The 27869-nt window shown below is 44.5% G+C and overlaps 1 protein-coding gene across 1 annotated transcript in view; it reads left to right on the forward strand.

The window, feature by feature from the left end:
- Window positions 1-1820: 1820 nt before the first annotated feature.
- LOC138786601 (zinc finger protein 91-like) overlaps window positions 1821-27869 on the forward strand; it is a 77736-nt gene continuing 51687 nt past the window's right edge. Inside the window, exons 1-12 of the mRNA XM_069963581.1 lie at window positions 1821-2759; window positions 10555-10605; window positions 12444-12471; window positions 12659-12779; window positions 13729-13818; window positions 15438-15698; window positions 15872-15981; window positions 16037-16210; window positions 16976-17081; window positions 18309-18363; window positions 20595-21105; window positions 22786-23830. Of these exons, the coding sequence (XP_069819682.1) occupies window positions 1821-2759; window positions 10555-10605; window positions 12444-12471; window positions 12659-12779; window positions 13729-13818; window positions 15438-15698; window positions 15872-15981; window positions 16037-16210; window positions 16976-17081; window positions 18309-18363; window positions 20595-21105; window positions 22786-23830 (3491 nt within the window). The remainder of the gene's footprint in view (window positions 2760-10554; window positions 10606-12443; window positions 12472-12658; window positions 12780-13728; window positions 13819-15437; window positions 15699-15871; window positions 15982-16036; window positions 16211-16975; window positions 17082-18308; window positions 18364-20594; window positions 21106-22785; window positions 23831-27869) is intronic.

Here is a 27869-nt window from a genome sequence, read left to right on the forward strand (position 1 = left end):
GATACTGTGACTGGATAACACTGCCATACCAGACCGGACCAATACCGCCATACTGTGACTGGATAACACTGCCATACCAGGCCTGACCAATATCGCCACACTGTGACTAGATAACACTGTCATAACACACCTGACCAATACCACCATAGAGTGACTGGAAAACACTGCCACACCAGACCTGACCAATACCGCCATACTGTGACTGGATAACACCGCCACACCAGGCCTGACCAATACCGCCTTACTGTGACTGGATAACACCGCCACACCAGGCCTGACCAATACCGCCTTACGGTGACTGGATAACACTGTCATACTACACCTGACCAATACCGCCATACTGTGACTGGATAACACTGTCATACCAGACCTGACCACTACTGTGACTGGATAACACTGCCATACCAGACCTGACCAATACCGCCATACTGTGACTGGATAACACTGTCATACCAGACCTGACCACTACTGTGACTGGATAACACTGCCATACCAGACCTGACCAATACCGCCATACTGTGACTGGATGACACTGCCATACCAGACCTGACCAATACTGCCATACTGTGACTGGGTAACACTGCCATACCAGACCTGACCAATACCGCCATACTATGACTGGATAACACTGCCATACCAGACCTGTTCAATACCCCCATACTGTGACTGGATAACACTGCCATACCAGACCTAACCAATACTGCCATACTGTGACTGGGTAACACTGCCATACCAGACCTGACCAATACCGCCATACTGTGACTGGATAGCAACACTATACCAGACCTCACCAATACCACCACACTGTGACTGGAGAACACCGCCACACCAGACCTGACCAATACCGCCATACTGTGACTGGATAACACCGACATACCAGACCTGACCAATACCGACACACTGTGACTAAATAACACTGCCATACCAGACCTGACCAATACCGCCATACTGTGACTGGATAACACCGCTATACCAGACCTGACCAATACCACCATACCCCCCTCGAAAAGACACCAGATTTTCTGGCAAGTATGAACGGGAGGGTACTGCCCCTCTGCAAGGTGCTACCCTACGCACCAGACCATGGGTGCCTAATGGTAAATACGACCCTGCAGGTATACAGGACACTAAAGGTATACAGGATCCCAAAACTATAAACTACAGGTGCACGGGACCTCCACCAACTATATACTACAGGTATACAGGACCCCAAACTTTACACTACAGGTATACTGGACCCCAAAACTATACACTACAGGTATACAGGACCTCCACCAACTATATACAACAGGTATACAGGACCCAAAACTATACACTACAGGTATATAGGAACTCCACTAACTATATACTACAGGTATATAGGACCCCAAACTATACACTACAGGTATACAGGACCTCAAAACTATACACTATAGGTATACAGGACCACCACCAACTCTATACTACAGGTATACAGGACCCCCAAACTATATAATACAGGTATACAAGACCTCCAACAACTATACATTACAGGTATACAGCACCAACTATATACTACAGGTATACAGGACCCCAAAGCTATACACTACAGGTATACAGGAACTCCACCAACTATATACTACAGATATATAGGACCCCACACTATACACTACAGGTATACAGGACCCCAACACTATACACTACAGGTATACAGGACCTTCACCACCTCTATACTACCTTTAGCTTGGCCTCCTGGGGACCTTAGAATAAATCTAATTAACACACTGACACTTTATACCCGGGCAGCGCCGGGTACATTTTCTAGTGTTACATAAAATAGAGTAACTTTCCATGTCAGCAATATGTTTAAGCTTCTATTACTGGGAAATAAGAGAAATGGTGTTTTCTCCTTTGCAGATGATTCTACCAGGAGCTCAGGGGGACATCAGATCTCCTCAGAGGATCATATCACACAAGATACATATGAGGAGCCGTCCACTATCCCAGATACACCCTCAGCCCCTCACAGCAAAGATCTCTCATCTCATCCTGTTATACAAGTCCCATCTTCTGATCCATCACAGCAAGCTGACATTTACAGAGAAGACCATGAACATCAAAGAGAAAAGACAGGAAAGTCTCAGTTTTCATGTACACAATGTAAACTATGCTTTACTCATAAAATCGCATTATCATGTTCAGAATGTGGCAAATGTTTTAATCAAAAATCAAGCCTTGTTAATCATGAGAAAACTCACAAAAAGCCATTTTCGTGTTCAGACTGTGGAAGAAGTTTTACTCGGACATCAGCTCTTCTTCTCCATCAGAGAACTCACACGGGGGAAAAGCCATTTTCATGTTCGGAATGTGGGAAATGTTTTACAAATAAGTCAGACCTTGTTAAGCATCAGAAAATTCACACAGGGGAGAAGCCATTTTTATGTTCGGATTGTGGGAGATGTTTTGCTCGGAAAGCAGACCTCGTTAAGCATCAGAGAACTCACACAGGGGAGAAACCATTTTCATGTTTGGAATGTGGGAAGTGTTTTGCTCGGAATACAGACCTTGTTATGCATCATAGAACTCACACGGGGGAGAAGCCATTTAAATGTCCGGAATGTGGGAAATGTTTTACTTACAAATCAGCTCTTGTTATTCATCAGAGAACTCACACAGGGGAGAAGCCATTTTCATGTTCGAAATGTGGGAAATGTTTCCCTCAAAAATCCGATCTTGCTAAGCATCAGAGAACTCACACAAAGGAGAAGTCGTTTTCAAGTTCGAAATGTGGGAAGGATTTTGTTCGGAAATGAAGTGTTTTTTACCATAAAAACATTCACACAGAGAGCGAACCGGCCATGTGTAGGGATGTGTGAGGCAGGAGCTTCCTCCGTGCAGCTTTGCACCTGGCCTAAAGCGCCATATCCCGACACTTGTATAGTTACCCAGCACATAGGGAAGAAGATTGGAGGACGAATGCTGACACCCAAGCCACTCACCCACCGGCAGAGCCGCGTCCAAACCTTGGAACTTCCTCACCCAGGGAGCCCCAGCTTCTGTTATCCCCAGAGCAAGACTTTTCTTCTGCCTGGAACTTGGCACAGGCATCCAGTCAGCCTTCAAGGCCCACATCATGGCTTGGGCTCTTAAAGGGGTTATCCAGCGCTACAAAAACATGGACACTTTCCCCCTACTGTTGTCTCCAGTTTGGGTGGGGTTTTGAAACTCCGTTTCATTGAAGTAAATGGAGCTTAATTGCAAACCGCACCTGAACTGGAGACAACAGTAGGGGGGAAAATGGCCATGTTTTTGTAGCGCTGGATAACCCCTTTAAGGCCTTCGAGTTTGATGGTGCACCTATCCAGCTCTTTCCAGATCTCTCGTGGATCACCATGCAAAAAACAAAGGTAACTGCGTCCTCTCCTTACAACTTTAAGGGACAGTCAAGCTACCTATCGCTGGAATTTCCCCTTTACTTTGATTGCTCGGAATAAGGGCAGGTTGGCTACCCTGCGTGACCTGGCTAACCTCCCTACATTTTGTGAGACTCTCGACATCCCCACACCACAGATTTCCTGGTGGACTGTTGCTCCCCCTCCCGGTGGAGTGTGGCAACCTGTAAGGCAGAAGAGCCAAGTCACAGAATTCTCCTCCCGGCGCCTCAGGTGGATCTCCCTTATAATCCTCCCTGAGAAGGAGAGTATCTTCTGTTTGTTATTTTGGTTCCCCTGTCTTTATACCTTGCACTTTTTTTATTTATGTATTATATTTTTTATATGTTACTCTGTTGGACTTACGGTTGTACAGTCATTTACCTTTGGATAGTAGCAGTCTGCCTCCTTTTTTCCCAGATATGTGTGGCTTATGCCGATAATAGGCAACTTGTTTTATAATTATCCTGCCTCCCTTTAAAATAATGACAATTATTCACAGATGTTTGTTTTTGTTTTTTTTTTGCAACCAACGTACAGTACTTTTTAGTTGTTCACACATTTTTTTCTTTTTCTACCATCTTTACTATTAAAGGAGAAGTCCGGCCAAAATTAATTTTTGATATGTTGTTACTTATGAAAAGTTATACAAATTTCTAATGTACATTAATTATGGGAAATGCACATATAGAGCTATATCCCTTAATTTAGTAGATCAGGAAGTGTTAGAAATATCTCTGAAGAAGTGACGTCACGACCCAGGGTGTAATTCCTATGGAGTGTCCAGCAGGGGGCGCTCTCTATATAGAAGTCTATGGGACTTTATTGTTTCTATGGGTTTCTATGTAATGTAATGTAGTGTACAGTGCTTTATTGAATGAATACATCTATGGAATACTTTGGGGAGCAAGTGTCCTTGCTCCCCAAAGTATTGCATAAATGTATTCATTCAATACATTCAATACACAGTAAGCCCGCCGATCCGCCGCATTTCCGCCGCATTCCCGCCGATCCGCCACACGCTGATCCGCCGCATTCCCGCCGATCCGGACCATATACATTGAACTACAGCTCCCATCATCTGCTTATAGTATGAACAGGTGATGGGAGCTGTAGCTGGGTAATGGATATGACATGCCGCCGGGCGCAGGGGGGAGCCGCTCAGTACACAGGAGCGCTCCCCCCTCCTCCTCCTCCTTCCGTGATAACTTCCGCCTATACCAATGCTGAGTCCCTGCCTGGCCGCCGCTCTCCGCTCTCCCCCCCATACATACCGGCTCCCGATGCATCCTGGTGTCCGCGCTGATGCCGGGAGCCGGTATATGTGAGCGGAGAGCGGCGGCATGTGATATCCCTTACCCAACTACAGCTCCCATCACCTGTTCATACTATAAGCAGATGATGGGAGCTGTAGTTCAATGTATATGGTCCGGATCGGCGGGAATGCGGCGGATCAGCGTGTGGCGGATTGGCGGGAATGCGGCGGAAATTCGGCGGAAATGCGGCGGATCGGCGGGCTTACTGTGTATTGAATGTATTGAATGAATACATTTATGCAATACTTTGGGGAGCAAGGACACTTGCTCCCCAAAGTATTCCATAGATGTATTCATTCAATAAAGCACTGTACACTACATTACATTACATAGAAACCCATAGAAACAATAAAGTCCCATAGACTTCTATATAGAGAGCGCCCCCTGCTGGACACTCCATAGGAATTACACCCTGGGTCGTGACGTCACTTCTTTAGAGATATTTCTAACACTTCCTGATCTACTAAATTAAGGGATATAGCTCTATATGTGCATTTCCCATAATTAATGTACATTAGAAATTTGTATAACTTTTCATAAGTAACAACATATCAAAAATTTATTTTGGCCGGACTTCTCCTTTAAATTCAATGGACTTTTTAGTTAAAGAGCAATCAGTCCACCTGATCTGGAATAATGCACCAACAGCCATCATTGTACGGACAACCAATCTGCGGAATGACTGATGTCAATTTAAATTTTTTTAAATAGACAGGAAAAAAACGTTGTGGGAACATAGCCAAAGCCTGCCAGGGACTTGTTTACATCAGCCATCTCAGAAGGGAGGGGGAGACGGTGGGAAAAGCTCACACACAGATTTTTGTGTCTTTAACAGAAAGCAGCAGCTCAGAACTAGGGGAAGGAGACTGAATAGATAATAACAAGTATATGTATATAGAAATTGCTGTATCCCCTGTATGTTAGTCTATGGTGAAAAAGGCAAAAAATGCGGGTATTGCTTTTCATTCTACCCTTATCGACTCTCAGATAAACCACAATCTCCATCATGGATATACAACCTATAAGTGTAACTGTCATTTCCCCCCTGTCATGATTTTAAGAAACTTTGTAGGCCTCTTTCTGTTCTCAAAAAGCAATTTCCAAGCCTCCCCCCCCCCCCCCCCCCGCCGACTTCTTATCTGTGCGTTATCAGGCAAACACGTCTTCATTAGAGAGAAGCCAGTAAAGGCGGGTTCTGCTGTCTCCGTTATATCCTATGGAGGGGGAAGGGGCCGAGGGAGATGACTGAGCAGGAAGAGGAGACATGAAGGTCAGCTGTTTGTAGACTGTCTGGGCACCTAAAACGCTGGATTCAGGGGTCAGAAAGGTCAGTGCTTATCTAGGAACTTGCTGAGAGAAGATTGCAGGGTGTTGTGCTGTGCAGGACTGCTCTGTGCTCACTCACTCCTCTCAGCCCCTCCCCTCTCCATAGAGCATAATGGACACAGAAATCCTGCTTCTTCTGAAGTGAGGGGGGACCTAGAAAAACAGCTTTTTCAGTACAGAAGGAAACTCTTTTGGTAAATAAAACCTATTACAGAGTTTATTAAAATCGCTTGTACTATTGATATTTATTGTTTTCTGAAAAATGACCCTGAAATGACAGTTACGCCTTAAAGGTGTTATCCAGTGTTAGAAAAAACACGGCCACTTTCTTCCAGAGACAGCACCGCTCTTGTCTCTAGGTCAGGTGTGGTGTACAAGTAAGCTCCATTCTGGAAGAAAGTGGCCGTGTTTTTCTAATGCTGGAAAACCCCTTTAAGCATTGGTTATGATAGACATTGTAGTTGTGCCGAACTTGGAGGGCCACATGTGTGACATCTCTGCTGTATACCATCTGAAAAGGTTTTTTTGGTCATTTTATGATATTGCAACATAGACTGTCTATATCTGCATGTGGTGTGATGACACAGACATAGGGCTCCCGGAGAATGGAGGAGGGGGGGGGAGGGGGCACTTTATACTTTCTATGAATCTGTACTCCACATGGTTGGCATTACCAGCTGCAGAGAAATGAGGGTCCCTGCTTGTGTCCCTTTGTTTTAGGACGGTTTCACATGAAACACATAGACACACATTCTATGCCCATAAGGCTAAATTCAGACATACCGTATCTGCAGTGGATTTCCTGCTACGGATACCAAACTGTCATTTTCAATGAGGTTACATACAGCAGGATTATCATCCCGCTGCTAGTATGTAGAAGCCGGCCCCTTTAACCCCCGGAGCTCACTTTACCCGGAGCGTGGAGCAGGAGGGGGGATTATGGGGGCCGGCATTTACATACTAGCAGCGGGATGATAATCCTGCTGTATGTAACCTCATTGAAAATGACAGTTTGGTATCCAAAGTGGTTTCGCTGTGAAATCTGCTGCGGATACGGTATGTGTGAATCAAGCCTAATATGGGTATATTACAAATGTAACATCTGTATTTCATCTCCATTGTGCACATGTGAGTCCTTCTGTGCGGTCCGTACAATGCAATAAAAGCGCTGAGGCAACATCCAAAGGCCACACAGAGTGATCCCAGATTTCCACCATCTCTGGAGCCGGGAGACCTCCACAGCCTCTCACATATTACATAACGGGGAATTGTTGAGGATAAGTGTGAAAGTTTTACTGTCCTGATAGACGTCTGGTCCATAGTTGTGATACTGCACATATACAGCTCAGCTACATGTACATTACACATATACAGCTCTACTGTGTACACATACAGCTCAGCTACATGTACATTACACATATACAGCTCAGCTACATGTACATTACACACATACAGCTCAGCTACATGTACATTACACACATACAGCTCAGCTACATGTACATTACACACATACAGCTCAGCTACATGTACATTACACACATACAGCTCAGCTACATGTACATTACACACATACAGCTCAGCTACATGTACATTACACACATATACAGCTCAGCTACATGTACATTACACACATATACAGCTCAGCTACATGTACATTACACACATATACAGCTCAGCTACATGTACATTACACACATATACAGCTCAGCTACATGTACATTACACACATATACAGCTCAGCTACATGTACATTACACACATACAGCTCAGCTACATGTACATTACACATATATACAGCTCAGCTACATGTACATTACACACATATACAGCTCAGCTACATGTACATTACACACATACAGCTCAGCTACATGTACATTACACACATATACAGCTCAGCTACATGTACATTACACACATACAGCTCAGCTACATGTACATTACACACATACAGCTCAGCTACATGTACATTACACATATACAGCTCAGCTACATGTACATTACACATATACAGCTCAGCTACATGTACATTACACATATACAGCTCTACTGTGTACATATACAGCTCAGCTACATGTACATTACACATATATACAGCTCAGCTACATGTACATTACACACATACAGCTCAGCTACATGTACATTACACACATACAGCTCAGCTACATGTACATTACACATATACAGCTCAGCTACATGTACATTACACACATACAGCTCAGCTACATGTACATTACACACATACAGCTCAGCTACATGTACATTACACACATACAGCTCAGCTACATGTACATTACACATATACAGCTCAGCTACATGTACATTACACATATATACAGCTCAGCTACATGTACATTACACACATACAGCTCAGCTACATGTACATTACACATATACAGCTCAGCTACATGTACATTACACATATATACAGCTCAGCTACATGTACATTACACACATACAGCTCAGCTACATGTACATTACACACAGGGCTCTGCTGCAGGGATATATAACACACACATACACAGCTCTGCTCCACACACATCACTTCAGCTCATCCAGCACAGCAGAGTCCTGCATACACTGAGCAGCAGCCCCTGATCATGTGACTCCTCCTCCATGTGACTGATCACATGATTGTGACATCATGGCAGGTCCTGGAAGCACACAGTAGATGCTATGTGCTGTTGATGACATCACGCCCATGTGACTTGTGTGGGAGGAGCTTATGGTTTCCCAGTGTTTCCTAGCAGTAGTGAGGAAGCAGCCGGTCAGAGTCAGTCAGGACTGTGTAGCTGCAGGGTCTGTCTGTGTCCCGGGCTTTCTGTGAGGTAGAAGATGACAGTAATGGCCGTGTGAGGAGTTTCTGGACAGTGAAATTGGTAAGCTACTTTCTGGGGTGTCAGGGGTCTGTAGTAATGTGTTATGTGACGGCTCCTATACAGCTCTGCTGCAGGAATATATAACACATACACAGCTCTACTGTGTACACATGCAGCTCAGCTACATGTACATTACACACATACAGCTCAGCTACATGTACATTACACACATACAGCTCAGCTACATGTACATTACACACATATACAGCTCAGCTACATGTACATTACACACATATACAGCTCAGCTACATGTACATTACACACATACAGCTCAGCTACATGTACATTACACACATACAGCTCAGCTACATGTACATTACACACATACAGCTCAGCTACATGTGTATTACACATATACGGCTCAGCTACATGTACATTACACACATATACAGCTCAGCTACATGTACATTACACACATACAGCTCAGCTACATGTACATTACACACATACAGCTCAGCTACATGTACATTACACACATACAGCTCAGCTACATGTACATTACACATATATACAGCTCAGCTACATGTACATTACACACATATAGCTCAGCTACATGTACATTACACATATACAGCTCAGCTACATGTACATTACACATATACAGCTCAGCTACATGTACATTACACACATACAGCTCAGCTACATGTACATTACACACATACAGCTCAGCTACATGTACATTACACACATACAGCTCAGCTACATGTACATTACACACATACAGCTCAGCTACATGTACATTACACACATACAGCTCAGCTACATGTACATTACACATATATACAGCTCAGCTACATGTACATTACACATATATACAGCTCAGCTACATGTACATTACACATATACAGCTCAGCTACATGTACATTACACACATACAGCTCAGCTGCATGTACATTACACACATACAGCTCAGCTGCATGTACATTACACACATACAGCTCAGCTGCATGTACATTACACACATACAGCTCAGCTACATGTACATTACACACATACAGCTCAGCTACATGTACATTACACATATATACAGCTCAGCTACATGTACATTACACATATATACAGCTCAGCTACATGTACATTACACACATACAGCTCAGCTACATGTACATTACACATATACAGCTCTGTGTACACATACAGCTCAGCTACATGTAGGGGGAGATCTGTTCGGGCAAATTATTTTTTCCCCACAGCATATTTTATGGGAAAATAGTCTGTCATTGCAAAGTACAATTGGTGTTGCAAAAAATAAGGCCTCATATGGGTCTCTAGGTGAAAAAATGCAAGAGCTATGGTCTTCAAAACAAAGTGGAAAAAGCAAAAGCACAAAAACGAAAATTGGCTTTGACCTTAAGGGGTTAAAATGTGTTTTGAGAGGGGTGCTAATCTAACATGGTTCCAGACTTTTTAAAAAAGAAAAGGCCCACTCATCGAATACTCTCCAAAGGGTTACAAAGCTCGAACTTGCTCACAAATAGGCACTCTCGGTCCCTGTTTTAAGGGACTTGGAGCTTGCCAGGTTGGAAGTGAAACGTCTGTTGGCCCAATCTTATATCCCTTGCATCAAATCTCGGAGAAACACCAGGGTCCATACTCCCCATACTCACATTTGTACCATATTCCTTTGCCTTTTCCTACTCTCCCTAGCGACCCGTCTGCCACCTAGAGGAGCTTTTTTCCGATTTAGAATTGGCGTCGGTGATTGGGGATCTGCCAGGGATGGGGGGGGGGGGAATTGGGAGACAGATCCAGATGGCGTTTTTTAAGAAATTCTTGGTTCAATTGGCTCCTTTGATGCAGTCGGCGTCCCTGACTCCCCTATCCCGATGCACTCCACTTTGGCTTGTATAGTGGTGTTGGCTGAAACAGGGAAAGATTCGCAGTTATGTGGCAGTTACCGCCCCATTTCCCTTTTTAAAAATATATTCCAAGCTCTTAGCTGTCCAGTTGTCCAGTCCATGGCACAGACCCTGCATCACATAGGGAAAGGCCCAGTCCTTACACTTAAAGGATGACTCCCACGAAATGTTTTTTTAGCTTATTTAACACACATTACAAAGCTATATAACTTTGTAATGTGGTTAAATACCCGGTCGCCCCCCTTCCCCCAGTTTCGGAAGTATGGTGTCTGTGTTTTTTTTTGGGGGGGGGGGTCCCGCCGGAGTTGTCCTTTAATAAATCCCCCTTTGCCCATGTAAAGCAACTCGGAACCCACTGTGCAACCCCCCCCCCCCCCCCAAACTACTTATACCTTTTTGTAGCTTATGAGAAGTCCTTTCTGCTGGTATCATTATAAACACTGGTTGGGCATTCCTGAGGCCGAGAAACAAATTTTAGTTGAGGTGTAGCCGTGTCAAAGAGGCATGTCCCAGCGGGTTTGTGCCCTAGGCCAGCACCGCCTGTGTGGTGGTGGTGGTGGTCTCCGTTGCCCCCTTTCCGCCTGCACAGTGTTAGATGTCAGTGCTCATGCGCCATTGTTTTAAGCCCCGGCGCCACTGCAGTGGCGTTGCCGGGTCCGCACCGCCTCTGTGGTGTGTCCTCTCTGCGTCGCACCCGGCCCTGCACCGCCTCTCCTGCCTGTCACCGACCCCCCTCCCGCATACCTTGGTGCCGCCCTCTGCCTGAGTCATCTTCTTCAATTCTTTGCATATGCCCCATTGCGCGCCGATCCCGCGCAGGCACAGTGACGCACTAGCCTAGTCAAAGAAGCTCGTTCACGCCACTGCACCTGCGCAGGATCAGTGCGCAACAGCGCCTGAACAAAGAATTGAAGAAGATGACTCAGGCAGCGGGCGGCACCATGGTATGCGTGAAATAGGGTGGTGGGCGGGGACAGGCAGGAGAGGCGGTGCAGGGCCGGGCGTGTCAATACCACGGGGTGGGTACGACTCGGAGAGAACACACTAGAGGTGGCGTGGACCCGGCAACATCACTGCAGCAGCGCCGGGGGTTGCGCACTGATATCTAACACTGCGGGCAGACGGGGCGGAATGGGAGGCAGGTGGAGACGGAGACCACCACCACACAGGGCGGCGCTGGTGTAGGGCACGAATGCTATAGGCCACACCTCTTTGACACCGCTACACCTCAACTGAAGTTTGGTTGTCGAACTCAGGAAAGCCCAACCAGTGTTTAGAATGATACTAGTAGAAAGGACTTCTCATAAGCTACAAAAAGGTATAAGCAGTTGGGGGGGCCTTGCACAGTGGGTACAGAGACGCTTTAAAGATTAATTGCACACAATTGGACCCATTCACAATGGCACCGTCAAGGATGCACCTTGTCCCCTCTATTTTGCGTTCTCATTGTGGAATATTTTCTGCCCACTATACGTTTGGACCCCAACACTTAGGACATCACTATAGGGAAAAGGCAATATAAATGCTCTGCGTTGGACAATCATTTGGTCTATATCACCAACCCCCAATCTATATCCCATCGCGGAATTTCGCTCTAGGTTGAATTGTAAGATCAACCTATTCAAATCTGAGGCACTGGATGTCTCGTTTCTCAAGCAAACTGTTTTCTCCCTGAAGGTCTTTTCATTTAATTGGCCCTCGCAAGGTATCACATACCTAGGAGTCAAACTCCCTCCTGACTTATTGCCTCTATTTACGACAAATTTTCTCTTCTCACCCTTACGACGGCACCACAGGAATTAACTTGTACCCTAGGGACAGGAAAGACACACACAAGTGGTTACAAGCCCCTCCCCTTCCCACTCTCACCAGTGTCTTTCTTGTCCCTGCAGGGCAGGCACGAAAGTTGGGGATCCAGCGAGAATATGAGGAGATTCCCCAGCAGGATCGATCGGGGATCGCCTCCTTCCTTCCTTCCTTGGGAGGGCAGCTGGTGGGATCGCTGATCCTGAGGTAGAGGGATGGCCCGGCGGGTCTGCGCCATACCCTTCGGTGTGACGAGGATTGTACATGAGTCCCTCTGCTGCAGAGACTCCCGGGTAGCGTGCGTCCCATTTTCCTGCCTATAGCTTGGCCGTGCAGGGGGGCGGGTCGCTCCGGTGGGGCTCGGGCTACGCAGTACAGGCATCGGGAATCCGGTGCGGCCTACTTCCGGCTGTGTATTCACTGACTTCCGGCAGAAGCTAGGCCTGGGACCAAGTCTTGCGTGAAGACGTGAGTCCTGACGTCACACGCCGGAAGTGATGTCTCTTCCGGTTTTCGCCATATGGACATCAGAGCGGTAAGTTTAAAAGCAGCAGGTCTCCCGTTGGTCTGAGGTCTGCTGGGATACATCATGGAAGAATCCTCGCCCACCACGTCAGATAAGCCCTCTCATCCGCTGCCGGCGGTAAGTGTGCCTACCTCGGTCAGCCACACCTTGCGGGGGATGTGTGTGTGTATATATATATATATATATATATATATATATATATATATATATATATATAATATGAGATTATCCATCCTCTCCTCCATTTCTGTACTTCATTTAAGTGGGGACAGTTACATTCCTATCATGTTCTGTCCATAGGAGAAGGAGAAGAATAAAGGCAAAGAAAAATCAAAGCCTGCTCCCATTAGAAAATGCATAAACTGCAATGTGAGGCTCTCTTCCTCATGGCAAAAGAATATTTGCTCTGCATGTGTAAATGACATCATAAAGAAAGATAGATCATCCTTCCTAGCTGATGTTAGGGAAATGATGACAGATGAAATAAAAGCATCTCAGGCTGCTGCTGCAGTTCCTACTCCTGCTTCTGCTACCACTTCCTCTACTGAATCAGTTTCACAGCCTCCTACAGCTCCTGTGGTTGTAGAGACAGTTACTCCTCCGGTTTCTCCACTGGTTCTCTTCTTGCAGCTCTGAATCGGTGGGAGAAGGGAGTGTGTCTGGTCAATCGGTTAGATCCAAAAGACTGAATATGAGTCAGGCCAAATTTCGGACTCGGTCGTAATTGTCTCTGATGAAGGAGAATCACGTTTAGAGACAAGATGAGGAAATTGGGGCGAAGTACCTATGATAGATGCTAAGGTTCCAAAAGTAACAAGAAAAACTTTGCCACTCGAAGACTCCTCCTAACTAAAGGATGCAATGGATCGAAAGGCAAAAAATCTTAAAAAATCCTGGGAGACCGTATCATATTGTTTGAAAAATAATATTGCGGCAACTTGTGTTGCCAGGGCCATGCATGTTGGATAGGGCAACTTGAGGATCATCTTAAAGATAAGAAAACCTCCAGAGAGGAAATTATTGACTCTCTACCGGTGTTTAAAGGGAACCATTCACCCCGTGGCCCCCATTAGAAACAGACATACAGTGACATAAAGGTCAATATACTTACCATATCGCTCCCGGTCCCGTCCCGGATCTCGTTGTTGACACGGAGAAATCGCTGATTCTTCTTCTCCCGCCCATTATGGTAATGAGCTGAGATGAGTCCAACGTCCATAGGAAACGACGGACGAGTCCAACTTATTCATGAGGTCCTCTTCTCGTCGCCGCCCATCCACGCCTCCTGGAACTTGATTGACGTCTTCAGTCTTCTGCCGAATTCCCGCGCAGGCGCCGCTGCGATGGTCTCGTCACCTCTTCTGCGCCTGCGCGGTAAACAGGATGCGTGTTCGAGCCAATCGGCGCACGCGCAGTAAACAGTGGAGCTGCAGAGCGGCTTCAATTGTGAACTGCGCATGCGCCGAAAACGACCGTCACGGCGCCTGCGCGGGATCCGGCGAGAAGAAAGAAGACGAGGAGGAAGAAGACCCGGCGTCAATCAAGTGTCGGAGGCGGGGAGAAGGCTGGACTTCGGGCCGGCGGCGCTCATTACCATAATGGGCGCGAGAAGAAGAATCGGCGATTTCTCCGTGTCAACAACGAGATCCGGGACGGGACCGGGAGCGATGTGGTAAGTATATTGACCTTTATGTCACTGTATGTCTGTTTCTAACGGGGGCCACGGGGTGAATGGTTCCCTTTAAGGACGCTGCAGCTTTCCTAGCAGACTCTACAGTGGACTCTGTGCATGTAGCAGCCAGGGATGGTGCTCTAACCAACTGTGCCCAAAGAGCCATATGGTTAAAAAATTGGTCGGGTGACAATATTTCAAAATCTAAGTTATGTGGCATCCCATTTGAAGGGAAATATATATTCGGGTCATCGCTGGACAAAATTGTTGAAAAATCTGCTGACAAGAAAAAGGCGCTCCCAGAAGGGAAAACGCAAAAGAAGAAGGAGCAGTACAAACGTCCTAGATTTCAGGAAAGTTATAGGGGGAAAGGCAAAAGTGAACGCTGGAGCTACCCTCAAGGGGGAGGAAAAGGTTAAAATATTTTTTACAACCCCAAACCCTCCCAGGACAAACAATGACACTGTCCGGGTTGGGGGGACATTGTCAAGGTACCGGGAAGCCTGGGCAAACATAACAACAAACCCTTGGATATTAGACATCATCGACCAAGGTTATAAAATAGAATTTACAGCTCCTCCCCCCAAGAAGTTCCTAATTTCCCGACAGTCTTCTTTAATGATACAAGAATAATTGGTAAAGTCACTGAAAAAACTGATCTCCACAGAAGTAGTGGTCCTTGTCCCAGTGATGGAACTCGGGAGGGGACATTATTCAAGTCTCTTTTTGGTGCCGAAACTGAACGGGACTTACAGATTAATAATAAATCTAAAGCCAGTCAACAAATTCGTAAAATACAAAAGATTCAAAATGGAATCAATCAAGTCCACTACCCCCTGATTCAAAGGGAAGCTGTGATGGCCTCAATAGACTTGACCGATGCCTATTACCACATTCCCATACATCAGTCCTCTCAGAATTTCCTGAGGTTTGCCTTACACATAGACTGTAAAGTACAACATTTTCAGTTTCGAGCTCTTCCATTCAGAATCTCCTCTGCACCTCGTATATTTACCGATGTCATGGGCGAAATAACATCTTTCCTCCATCTACAAAGTATTAGTATTGTGGCCTATCTTGATGATCTATTACTTATTTCAGACTCCTTACAAAGTCTTCTTCAGCACCTAAAGACAGCGGCCGATCTCCTGCAATCTCTGGGCTGACTGATCAATTACCAGAAATCAGACCTCACTCCAGACACAAAAAAGGTATTTCTAGGTATGCTTTTGGACTCCATAAAACAGATGTCTTTTCTTCCTACAGAGAAAAAACAGGCCCTGATACAAAAGATTAGGCTCTTCAAAAGAAAAACATCTTGTTGTGTTAGAGAGGCCATGTCCATCCTAGGGTCGATGAAGGCCTGTATTCCAGCAACTCCATGGAGTCAAGCCCACTCTCGAGAGTTACAAAGTCAGATACTATCTACCTGGAATAAACGTAAGTCAGGATTAGACAAAAAAAATTTCTCTATCTCCACAGGTACCTCGATCCCTCGACTGGTGGATGGTGTCATCCAACTTAGAGAAAGGGGTTCACTGGAATCCAATTCCCAAAAAGATTATTTCAACAGATGCGAGTCAAGCCGGATGGGGAGCTCGGATAGACTCAGCTTTTTTAGGGCCTGTGGACAGCAGAGATCGCGACAAGGTCCTCAAATTTCAGGGAACTCATGGCAGTATTGACTTCTTTACAACAGGCTGAGAGTATAGTAAACCAATCTCATGTTCATATTCTTACAGACAATATTACAAAACAAAATGCTCTACGTCAGATTTCAAATCAGATTTTCGTTTGGGCAAAAAAGAATGTACTTTCCCTTTCAGCAACCCATCTCAGAGGTTCAGACAACATTCATGCAGACTATCTGAGCAGACACACCATTCATCCAGGCGAATGGTGTCTCAAAGACGACGTTTTCAGGACACTGGTACACAGGTGGTTTCACCCGGAGATCGACCTCTTTGCAACAAAAAAAGAATAGGAAGGTACAGAACTTTTTTTCACTAGATCCAAGGGAGGGTCCGACGGCAGTTTCCTCCAATACCCCTAATACCAAGGACATTGCAGAAGATCCAGACAAAGGGAATAACGGTAATACTTGTAGTACCTTATTGGCCGAGGAGAGCCTGGTTCGACCTTTTGAAGATCCTGGCCTTGGAACCTCCAATACATCTACCAATGATACCCGGTCTCTTGCACCAGAGACCTCTATACCACCCAGGCCTGGTATCTCTCAAGATATCAGCATGGATCCTGAGAGGACAATGCTTAAAAGCAAAGGTCTCTCAGAAGAAGTAATCAACACATCGTAAAGAGCAGGAAACCAGTGACCTCAAAAATATACCTAAAGGTGTGGAAAGTTTTTTTTCTTCCTGGTGTCCTGAGAATGTCAGAACTTTTCCTGATGAACCAAATTTTTCTATTTTGGATTTTTTGCAACCAGGCTTAAAGAAAGGTGTGAAACCTGCCACTCTAAAATGACAGGTAGCAGCCCTTTTCTGCCATCTATGATCACAACATTGCAGAGCATCGTTGGATCAAGAGATTTATGCAAAGTGCAATAAGGCAGAGTCCCACAATTAGGAACTTACATCCTCCATGGGATTTAACATTGTTCTAGAAGGTCTATCAAATCCACCATTTGAACCAGTTGAAGAAGCCAGTCTAAAGAGGTTTTCATTTAAAACTGCTTTTTTGGTAGCTATTGTTTCAGGCAGAAGAGTGGGCGAGATTCAGGCTCTTACCATATGAGAACCATGCTACTCTATTCAAAAAGATCTTATTATTCTCAAAACTGATCCTAGTTTCCTGCCAAAAGTAATGACATCATTCAATCGTTCTCAAGAGATAGTACTCCCTTCCTTCTGTGCTTCTCCAAGAAATAATTTAGAGAAAAAAAATTTCACTCATTAGACGTTAGAAAAACGTTCATCCAATACTTACAGTCTTGTAAACCTTGGAGGAAAGATCACTTGGACAAGGTCCAAGTAAAGAAAAGAGTCTTAAAAAGTGTACTTTCTCGCTGGATACAGAAAGCAATAGAAGAGGCATATAAAGCTCAAGATTTATCATCTCTTTAAATCAAAGCTCACTCCACCTGAGCTCTATCCACCACATGGGCGGAGAGAGCCTGCCCATCCATAGACCAAATTTGTCGAGCTGCAACCTGGTCATCTCCACATACCTTTTCAAGACATTACAGACTACAGCTTCAACGTAATGCAGATCTCACCTTTGGTAGGAAGGTTCTTCAAGCTGTGGTCCCACCCTAAGGTAATGGTTGGCATTCTCCTGTGGTGCCGTCGTGAAGGGGAAGAGAGAAAAAAGTATTAGTCTTACTGGTAAGACGTTTTCTCAGAGACCTTCACGACGGCACCAACACCCCTCCCTATATTATATTATATTGTATTGTATTGTATTGTGTGTGTGTGTGTGTGTATATATAATTACCCAAGTGGTGCCAGATATGGTTACAATTACACTAGTGAGAGTGGGGAGGGGCTTTTAACCTCGTGTGTGTTTTTCCTGTTCCTAGGGTACTAGTTAACTTGTGGTGCCGCCATGAAGGTCTCGGAGAAAACGTCTTACCAGTAAGACTAATATTTTTTTTTCTCCTATGCTTTTCCTATTTCAAAAAGATCTGGAAGACTGGGATTGCTCCAAGTTCTCCAGGTTTGGGAGGATTAGCATTATAAAATAACCCTCCTTCCCTGCCTCCTCTTCCTTATGCAGACCATATCTCCCTCACTTCATCCTTTTTCCATAAACTTCAGAGGTGTTTAGGGACCTTTTATGTGGGCATCGAGACGTCCTTGAATCAACAGAGTGGTTCAGTCTAGGGCTAAGCTCTTGAGCGGGGGGGGGATTGTCCGAATGCCATCTGTACTACCTGTCCATGCTCGTGTTCTGGACACGTTCCATAATGAGAACTCCAAAGTATGGGTCTGTATAGCCCAAGACTTGTCCTCTCAGTCCAAGTCTAACTCCCCTGGACCTGGTCTCCAACCCACTCAGAAACCTTCCACATGTCTTTCGCCACCCTTAAATCCTCACCCCTAAGATTTACACGTATACTTTCCAATAACTATATCCTGCCGCTCTCTGATATAGTGCGAAAAGACGCAGTGTTGAAGCTCCTTTTGCATATGTCCAACTACGCCACTTTTACACAACCACATCTTGAGGCAAGCAGCCACACCGTTCCCTCGCGGATTTCGAAAATCTTTGCTTATTAAAATCCTGTCCATGGCACCCCATCTTCACCATCTATGAATTGCTGATGTCTCAAGCCCTTTTCATTTATTGTAAGAATTGGGAGGAGAAACTGAGGCTCAATGGGCAAAGTGTTTATTTTTAACCCACAAAGCTGTTATAGCCACAAAATTTCAGGAAACTATAAAAATCTGCTATAAAATCCTGACCAGGTGGTACAGGGTTACTGAGGCTCTCCATAGATGGTACCTAGAGGTCTCTGATAAGTGCTGGAGATGTGGGGTTGATGTAGGCATGATGACTCATAGCTGGTGGAGTTGCCCGAGACTCCAGCCATTCTGGATGTCTGTTCTCCAACTAATATCTGAAATAGGGATGCAAACACCTAGTAACCCCGATGCTGCCCTTTTATTTTTGTTCACTATGCCCCAGTCTAAATTTAAGAAATATTTAACACAGCACCTATTACAGGCCGCCATGGTTATTATCCCAAGACATTGGTGGTCCACTGAGTCCCCGTCCTTCAGAAGAATGGTTCGCTGAGGCCACCCATATCCAACATATGGAGGAGTTGCTGGCCTTTACCTTGTGGGAATCCAAAAAATTTCAAAAACCTGCTCCCACTGGCAGGAGGTTTTAGCTTTTCCCAGGTGCTGGGGTGTCGCTTCTTTGCCCCCCCCCCCCCCCAGAGGAGAGGACGCGGCTTACTATGTGATGTGTACCGTTTCTTTTGCCTTATTGCATCTGACTGTGGTTGCCGCCCAGGGCATCCTGGACATTTCCCTTGTCGACAAACAACATCCTTGTATTAATACCGAATGGTTTGGCCGAATCTCACCTGAACCTTGTCTCCTGCTGTCTTTTTTTAGTTTCTTTCCCTTTTTGTTCTCCGATTCTTCCATTTGATTGCTGAGAAGGTATACTTTCTTATACTTGTACAAGTTTTGAATAACTAAAAGATATACCTGTTTTAGTTTTTGTTTCATCCTTGTGAGTTGCGGTTACTACTCTACCTAATGTCCCCATTAGCTAATTATGCTCACCTCGGTGCCTTGATCATAATTCTATGACTGAGAACATTCTTTTTTGACTTGATGTATGTGGTTTGAGCAAGTTACATAATGTGCCAGCCTCATTGCCTAGATATGCTAACGGACTCTACAGTTCTTGTCATGTGTAATACTTCTGTCTATGTATTTAGAAGTATAATTAAAATAAAATACTTATTGTGTGTCAGGTTCCTATAAGGTGTCAGGACGTGGCGGTCTATTTCTCCATGGAGGAGTGGGAGTATGTAGAAGGACACAAGGATCAGTACAAGGATGTGATGCTGGAGGATCAGCAGCCCCTCCCATCAGCAGGTAATAGACAGGACTATGTACACACCTCCTCTCTGTATTATCTGGATGGAAAGAATGAATTCAGTCTCTGTATGTGTTCCCTCCAGTCAGATCCAGTAAGAGAACAGCACCAGAGAGATGTCCCCGTCCTCTTCTTCCACAGGATCAGGATCAGGTAGATGGAGATGTTCCCTATGATCTGTACATCCCACCTGACTTCTCCTACTATCTGATGACTTTTACAATGTTTCTCTCGCATCCTAAATCAGGCTGAAGATTGGAACAATATTATAAAGATAATAGTTAAAGAAGAGCCAGGTGTGAGCAGTGATGTGCAGTATAAGAAGGACATCACTACAGGGAAGGATCAGAACTCTATTTATGCTACAGACAAGATAATTAAAGAAGAAAAGACAGATGTGAGTGATGATGAGCAGTATAAGGAGGACATCACTACAGTAAAGGATCTGTACTATATCAATGCAACTGGCAAGATAATAAAAGAAGAAGAGACATATCAAGAGCCAGATGTGAGCAGTGATGAGCAGTATGAGGACATCACAACAGGGAAGGATCTGAACTCTATTTATGCTACATACAAGATAATTAATGAAAAAGAAGAGACAGATGTGAGTAATGATGAGCAGTATAAGGAGGACATCACTACAGTAAAGGATCTGTACTATATCAATGCAACTGGCAAGATAATAAAAGAAGAAGAGACAGATGACAGCAGTGATGAGCAGTATAAGGAGGACATCACTACAGGTAACCGCCCAGGTGAGTAGTGACCACTAAATGCAGAGAACAGTCACACATTCTCCTCAGTCACCGGCTGTAACTATTCTGTGTGGAATATTATAAGCTCTGTGTCCTGTCAGTTTTCCAGCTATATAATCATTCAGCCTAAATTCTAATATACAGCACAGTCCCAGCGGACAATATATCACTATCAGTCTCCTGCTGCTGCATCTATAGTGACTGTCCTCATCATATTGCATACCTGTTGTGAAATGTTTTAAGAAATCAGCCTGGGTTGTGATCGCAAGTCATATAATATACTGGCTTTCATAAAAAAAAAAAATGTATATGGTTCGATGAATGTTATACATACGATCGAACTGTGATCCATGTTTCCTTTGTGTTGATATTTGATCTTTTCTTTGTTCAAAAAATGAGAACAAATGAGTTTAGATGCAGGAAAGGCCTCCGACAAGACCTTATGGCCCTTTATTCCCACCACTATTCAGCGTAGACGGTTTGGCCCTATATTCTCCCAGTATATTATAGCTTATACACAAACTGACCGCAACTCCAGATTAGCAGACGTAATACTTTTACGCCCCCTCTCCCCCTTCTCTTTAATCCCTCTGTCTCTTACTATACCACATATACCCTGTAACACCCTCCGCACATTCACCATCATATCTGTGATATTTGGCAACACCTACCCCCGTATGTCCCCCCTAAGTAGCCAGATATGCCTCCTGTATGTATATATATATAAATATATACACACATACACACACTGTTCCCTCAGAGCAGTGTTACATACTTACCTCTCACATTCCAGCACTGTCAGATGAGAGCACTGCTGCTGGAATAGAGGCTGAGTATCACGAGTAGCCGGGAGCAACATGAGTATTCTGTGTTCGGGAAGAACCCTCCTCCACACCAGGGGGTCACTGTGATGTCTCTTGTACAATAAGGCAAACAGATCACTGATCTCAGGGAGACCGGCCAAAGAAGACACTGTCAGCTGCTGGTTAAGGGGCTCAGTACAGTGAAATCCTAGGTGCATTGCCCCCTGGGTAACATCAATATGCAAAAAGGTCCGTGGAGCCTCAGTTACGAGTCTCAAAACACGGGACAAGGCAGATATCCCTGCATGGAAGGGCCTAGAAGAGGGATGGCTCCTATAGAGAGATCCACCAAAACCACCATATTAAGTTGCCCCTTCAGTCAATATCCAACTCAATTATGAGTCTGATGATATGACCAGGAATATACCAAAGCCAGGTATCCATCCACAGACTGCTGTTTTATAGTGCTATGTATAGATACCTTGCTTTGAAAGGCTGTGAACACTTACCAAGGACGTATGTAGCCAGAGGCCGGCCGGGTCAGGGACGTCACTGCAACACGTGACTTATGCAGAAAATGAGAGAAAAAGCCGTGATCTGCCCCCAGGAACACCATGCTGGTTGGGGTCCAGAAGGTTATCGGTATGTAGGGGGTCAATAGTCCTTTTTATTTGAGAAGAGTTTCCATTACTTTTACTACTAAGGACGTCATCTCCCCGGCCTACAGATTCTAGATTCTTCTCCCTGACATTTCCTGTGGATGGGAACAGATCTGATCATTCTTATGTTACATAAAAAAGAGTAACTTTCCATTTCTGCAATATGTTTAAGCTTCTATTACTGGGAAATAAGAGAAATGGTGTTTTCTCCTTTGCAGACGATTCTACCAGGAGCTCAGGGGGACATCAGATCTCAGAGGATCATATCACACAAGATACATATGTGGAGCCGTTTACTATCCCAGCTACACCCTCATGCTTTACTCACAAAAGAAATCTTACAGTGGAGAAACCATTTTCATGCTCAGAATGTGAGAAATGTTTTCCTAAGAAATCAAAGCTTGTTATGCATCAAAGAATTCACACAGGGGAAAAGCCATTTTCATGTTCAGAATGTGGGAAATGTTTTGCTAAGAAACAAAAGCTTGTTATCCATCAAAGAAGTCACACAGGAGAGAAACCTTTTTCATGTTCAGAATGTGGGAAATGTTTTACTGACCAATCAAATCTTCTTCGCCATCAAAGAATTCACACTGGAGAGAATCGATTTTCATGTTTAGAATGTGGAAAAGGTTTTACTCATAAATCAAATCTTGTTTCCCATCAAAGAATTCACACTGGGGAGAATTTATTTTCATGTTCAGAATGTGGGAAAGGTTTTACTCATAAATCAAATCTTGTTTACCATCAAAGAATTCACACAGGTGAGAAACCTTTTTCATGTTCAGAATGTGGGAAAGGTTTTAATCATAAAACAAATCTTGTTTCCCATCAAAGAATTCACACAGGTGAGAAACCCTTTTCATGTTCAGAATGTGAAAAATGTTTTTCTCATCTCTCAGATCTTGCTTCGCATTTGAGAACTCACACAGGGGAGAAACCATTTTCATGTTTGGAATGTGGGAAATGTTTTGCTCAGAAATCAGAACTTGTTACGCATCAGAGAACTCATACAGGGGAGAAGCCATTTTCATGTTTGGAATGTGGGAAATGTTTTACTCACAAAACAGAACTTGTTAGGCATAAGAGGACCCACACAGGGGAGAAGCCATTTTCATGTTTAGAATGTGGGAGGGGTTTTTCTGATAAATACCTCTTTCTTACGCATCAGAGAAGTCACACAGGAGAGAAGCCATTTTCATGTTCAGATTGTGGGAAATGTTTTAATTGGAAATCAAGTCTTTATAAGCATAAAAAAACTCACATAAGAGAAAAGCCATTATCTTTTTCACAATGAGGTAAATGAATATCAAAAGTTCTAAATGATTCTTAAGAGAAATCAGCATTATATAGTAAAATAGTTCAGTGTATAGTGTTAGTAACTGTACTCACTGCACTTACTGACAGCAGCTCCCTGTGTACCCCATAGAGCTATAATCAGGCTCCCCTCCCCCAGGCTGTGCCGTCCTGCTCTGTGGTGATTCTTTCCATAAGATGGCCGTGCCCATGCCCCTCCCCCAGTGTCCTCCATAGGTATATACAGGCATTAATGGGCCACAAATAACACATTTTGGACACTGTAAGACACATAGAGGATGGAAGTAATAGAGAGGAGTAGCTGGAGAGAGGATAGAAGTGAGAAGTGTGCAGGAGATGGTGTCCTACTACCTGCTGGACCTTTATTCCATTCATCATATCGGAACAGTGACTACAAACATAAGGGAACAGTCCTAACCACTTAATGGTGGAGGATGAGTATGCTTGTCCTGCTGCTGTTAGGGGGAAGCAGAGAGGGCTCACTGCTCCCATCAGCCCTGCTCGGCTAATTAACCATTTAGATGCAGCTGTTAAAGTCATCCCTGGTGTCTAGTGGGGGGATTTCCCCTGGCACTGTGTTCGTGGAGGGGATGATCCCTTCATCCTACCCAACCAGGACTCAACATCTCAATGACGCTGATCCCAGCTCGGTGATGGATTGCAGTGGGCTCCAGCAGCCGATCAGTGCAGTAATAATAAAAGTGGAGTAAAAAAAAAAAAAAATTCCCATCCCTAAGAAAAGTTTGAATCATTTTATAAATGAAAACATATTAATTATAATTGGTGTTGCAAAAGAAATAAGGGCTCATGTGGGTGTGTAGGTGAAAAAGTGCAAGAGCTATGGCCTTATAAACATGAGGATAAGAAAATTAAAAGGCAAAAATAAAAAATTGGCCCGGGAGGGTAGGGGATAAAGCCTGTATAAAAAAACATATTATCGACATAATAAACAGATGTGAACAGAATGATGGCCTCATGTCCTTAATGGTAGAATATCTTGTATTCTCTGTTTAGTCTATGGGGTTCCAAGTGTGTATCCAGAAGTATACTAATGCTAATCATCTTTGTATCCTGTTACCACTACTGCGTGACATGGGGATATAGTCTAGGACCTGTATGTGTGGCTGTGCTGGTTTCCGGCAGAAGATAGTAGACTTGTGCTGTAGTACGCTATCTTGGATCCTCGGGGTGGTCTCCTCCAAGTATCTGAGGTCACAGGGGTACGTGATCAGGTATATGATGTGGATTATGACGTTTGCCTCCAGCTCTACTGACTTCTCAGTAGCTCCAGTGACCCGATTTTCTGTTTCTTCAATATGATATACTGTACTATACACTATATTATTCTATATACTGTTGTTTCTTCTGGGGTTATTCTGGGGGAATATCCTTTTCAAAGATCCTGGTGGCCAAGCCACATACTTCCGATGGAAAAACCCTCTTCCAACCTGTTCATATATTTTTGCCTAAGGCTAGGTTCACTGTCTGCCGTGGAATGCTGTTAGCCTCCCTCTCATAATAGGAGTCTATGGGAGGCGGAGAGACGCTGTGAGAACAGCAGCACGTGCTTCCCATAGACTCACATTATGAGAGGGAGGCTAACGGCATTCCACTAGTTTTGCTACGTGTGAACGGGGCCTAACGGGTATTACCCACCGGAGAGTTGAGGATATTATATGAGATAAGCCCTCTAGTGGATGTTACCATGCGCACTAACTGCTGAAAGGCTGTAGACTTAGTGACTGTAAGCGTCCCCAGAGGGGTCAACATGAAGTGGCACACTTTCATGTAAGAAAAGCGCTCAGTGGTGGCTAGATCATTCCTCTCCGCCAGTTTCTCAAAAGAGCAATGTGCGGGATATGGAATCGACTATGTCAGCAAACTGGAATAGTTTCCTAGAAGACCATGCCTTCACCATGGAAGAGTCCAAACCTGGAGAGAAATCTGGATAGAGCAGAAAGGAGTAGGTTTGATTGATCATCGGAAAAAGCTAGGTTTGGTTGAACTCGAACCTAGCTGGACCTTCCGCATTAGATTGCTGATGTCTTCACGGTCTGTGCGGAAGGAGGAGCGTGCCCAGGGACCGCCTGGAATTCCCGGATACAGCCTATTACCTAGGCTGAATTCCGGAATTCCAGGCAGTCCCCGGGCACTCTCCTCCTTCCCCACGGACCGGGAAGGCATCAGCAATCTAATGCGGAAGGTTCAGGAATGTTCGAGTTCGATCAAACTTAGGATTTTCCATGTTTCGATCAACTCTAGAAAGGAGTTGAGAGAAGAGGCCAGGGAAAACAGCTCAAATCTAGAGGCACAGCTGACCAGATTGAAGGCGTGAAGAGCCAAGTAGGGAAGCATGCCAGAAGAAAGAGTTAGGTTGGAAAGGGGCAAACCATATCCGTTCTATATCTACTCACTTTTTATACGCGTGATATTTAGACCAAGCTACAGTGTGTCTCAGGTGTGTCCCCCAATAATAGTATTGAACGTTCGGGACTGCCAGTCCCCCTTGGGTTTTACTGCTCATCATGACTGACGTTGGAATACGATGCCTGCCTGATGTGCCATATGAATTTGAACATGGCACTCTGTATGGTCTTTAGCTCATGCATCGCTATCCGCAATGGCAGAGTCTCAAAATGGTAAAAGATTTTTGGAAGAACAGTCATTTTAACTGAGGCAATACGACCCAAAAGGGAAATATAATGGGAGGACCACTTAGTCATCAAGGACTTGATTTCACAAAATAAATGAGGATAGTTGGCTGAATGTAAAGTAGTGTAGGTAGTAGAGATGAGCGAACCTGGAGAATGCTGGAGTCCATCCGAACCCGAACGATCGGCATTTGATTAGCGGTGGCTGCAGAAGTTGGATAAAGCCTTAAGGCTATGTGGAAAACATGGATATAGTCATTGGCTGTATCCATGTTTTCCAGACAACCTTAGAGTTTTATCCATGTTCACCAGCCCCCGCTAATCAAATGCCGATCGTTCGGGTTCAGATCGACTCGAAGCCGAATCCGGTTCGCTCATCTCTACAGATGAGGTAAGTCTGGAGCAGCCATTTTGATGAGAGAGCTGGCTATAGCAGATGCAGACTGAGAGGCCTGACACATCCACATGAAGTAACCTTCTTCTGGGCCCCCCAACTACTGAGAGCAGCTATGTGAGTATGTGCTTTAAAGAGGACCAATAGCCTAAATTTAACTGTCCCTGTTGTAAAAGTTCCTCTCTCCCTAAGTCTATCTCTGAAGATACAGACTGCCTTTGCAGTCTGTATCTTATACTTTACCCAGTCCTCTGTAGCGGTGCAGTAAAGCCGGGCGCCATCTTGATGACGTCACTTGCGGTCCGACGGTGGAACGCACCATTGGAACGCAAGGGACATAATCAAGATGGCCGCGCTCGGCCTTACTGCGCCGCTAGGATGGATTAGGTAAAATATAAGATACAGACTGCAAAGGCAGACTGTATCTTCAGAGATAAACTAAACTGTCAGTTAGTCAGAAAGTCTCTGTAGCACTCAAGCTCATAAAATCAGGGTCCTTTATTTGTCACGAACACATATACATCCAAAAGATACACAAGGAGTGTGCAGCAACGCGTTTCAACGTAACCGTCTTTTTCACAGCTTATACACTTAATACATAAAAAGCTCACATATATATCAAAAATTAAAAACAACAGGAAACGGACCACTTACCCCCTCCTCCCACTGGCGTCTAGGTGAATGTAATGCGCATGTGTCAAATCAAGACGCGCTAATAACACCTGTATACAGACGCTGTGGTAGTGGTGGAGATAGGTGATCCCCCTAGTGGATGAACTTGAACATTGCACACTGTATAGAAAAAAAGTAGAAAAACAACAGGAATAAATAATTTTCCATATTCTAATTTTATATTAATTAATAAATGTACATCAAATCGGTTTTATAATTAAGTCCTTTGGGGAAGCGAGTGTCCATATTCAAAATCCAGAAAGCTTCT

This window comes from Dendropsophus ebraccatus, chromosome 3, assembly GCF_027789765.1.
Source record: "Dendropsophus ebraccatus isolate aDenEbr1 chromosome 3, aDenEbr1.pat, whole genome shotgun sequence".
NCBI lineage: Eukaryota > Metazoa > Chordata > Amphibia > Anura > Hylidae > Dendropsophus > Dendropsophus ebraccatus.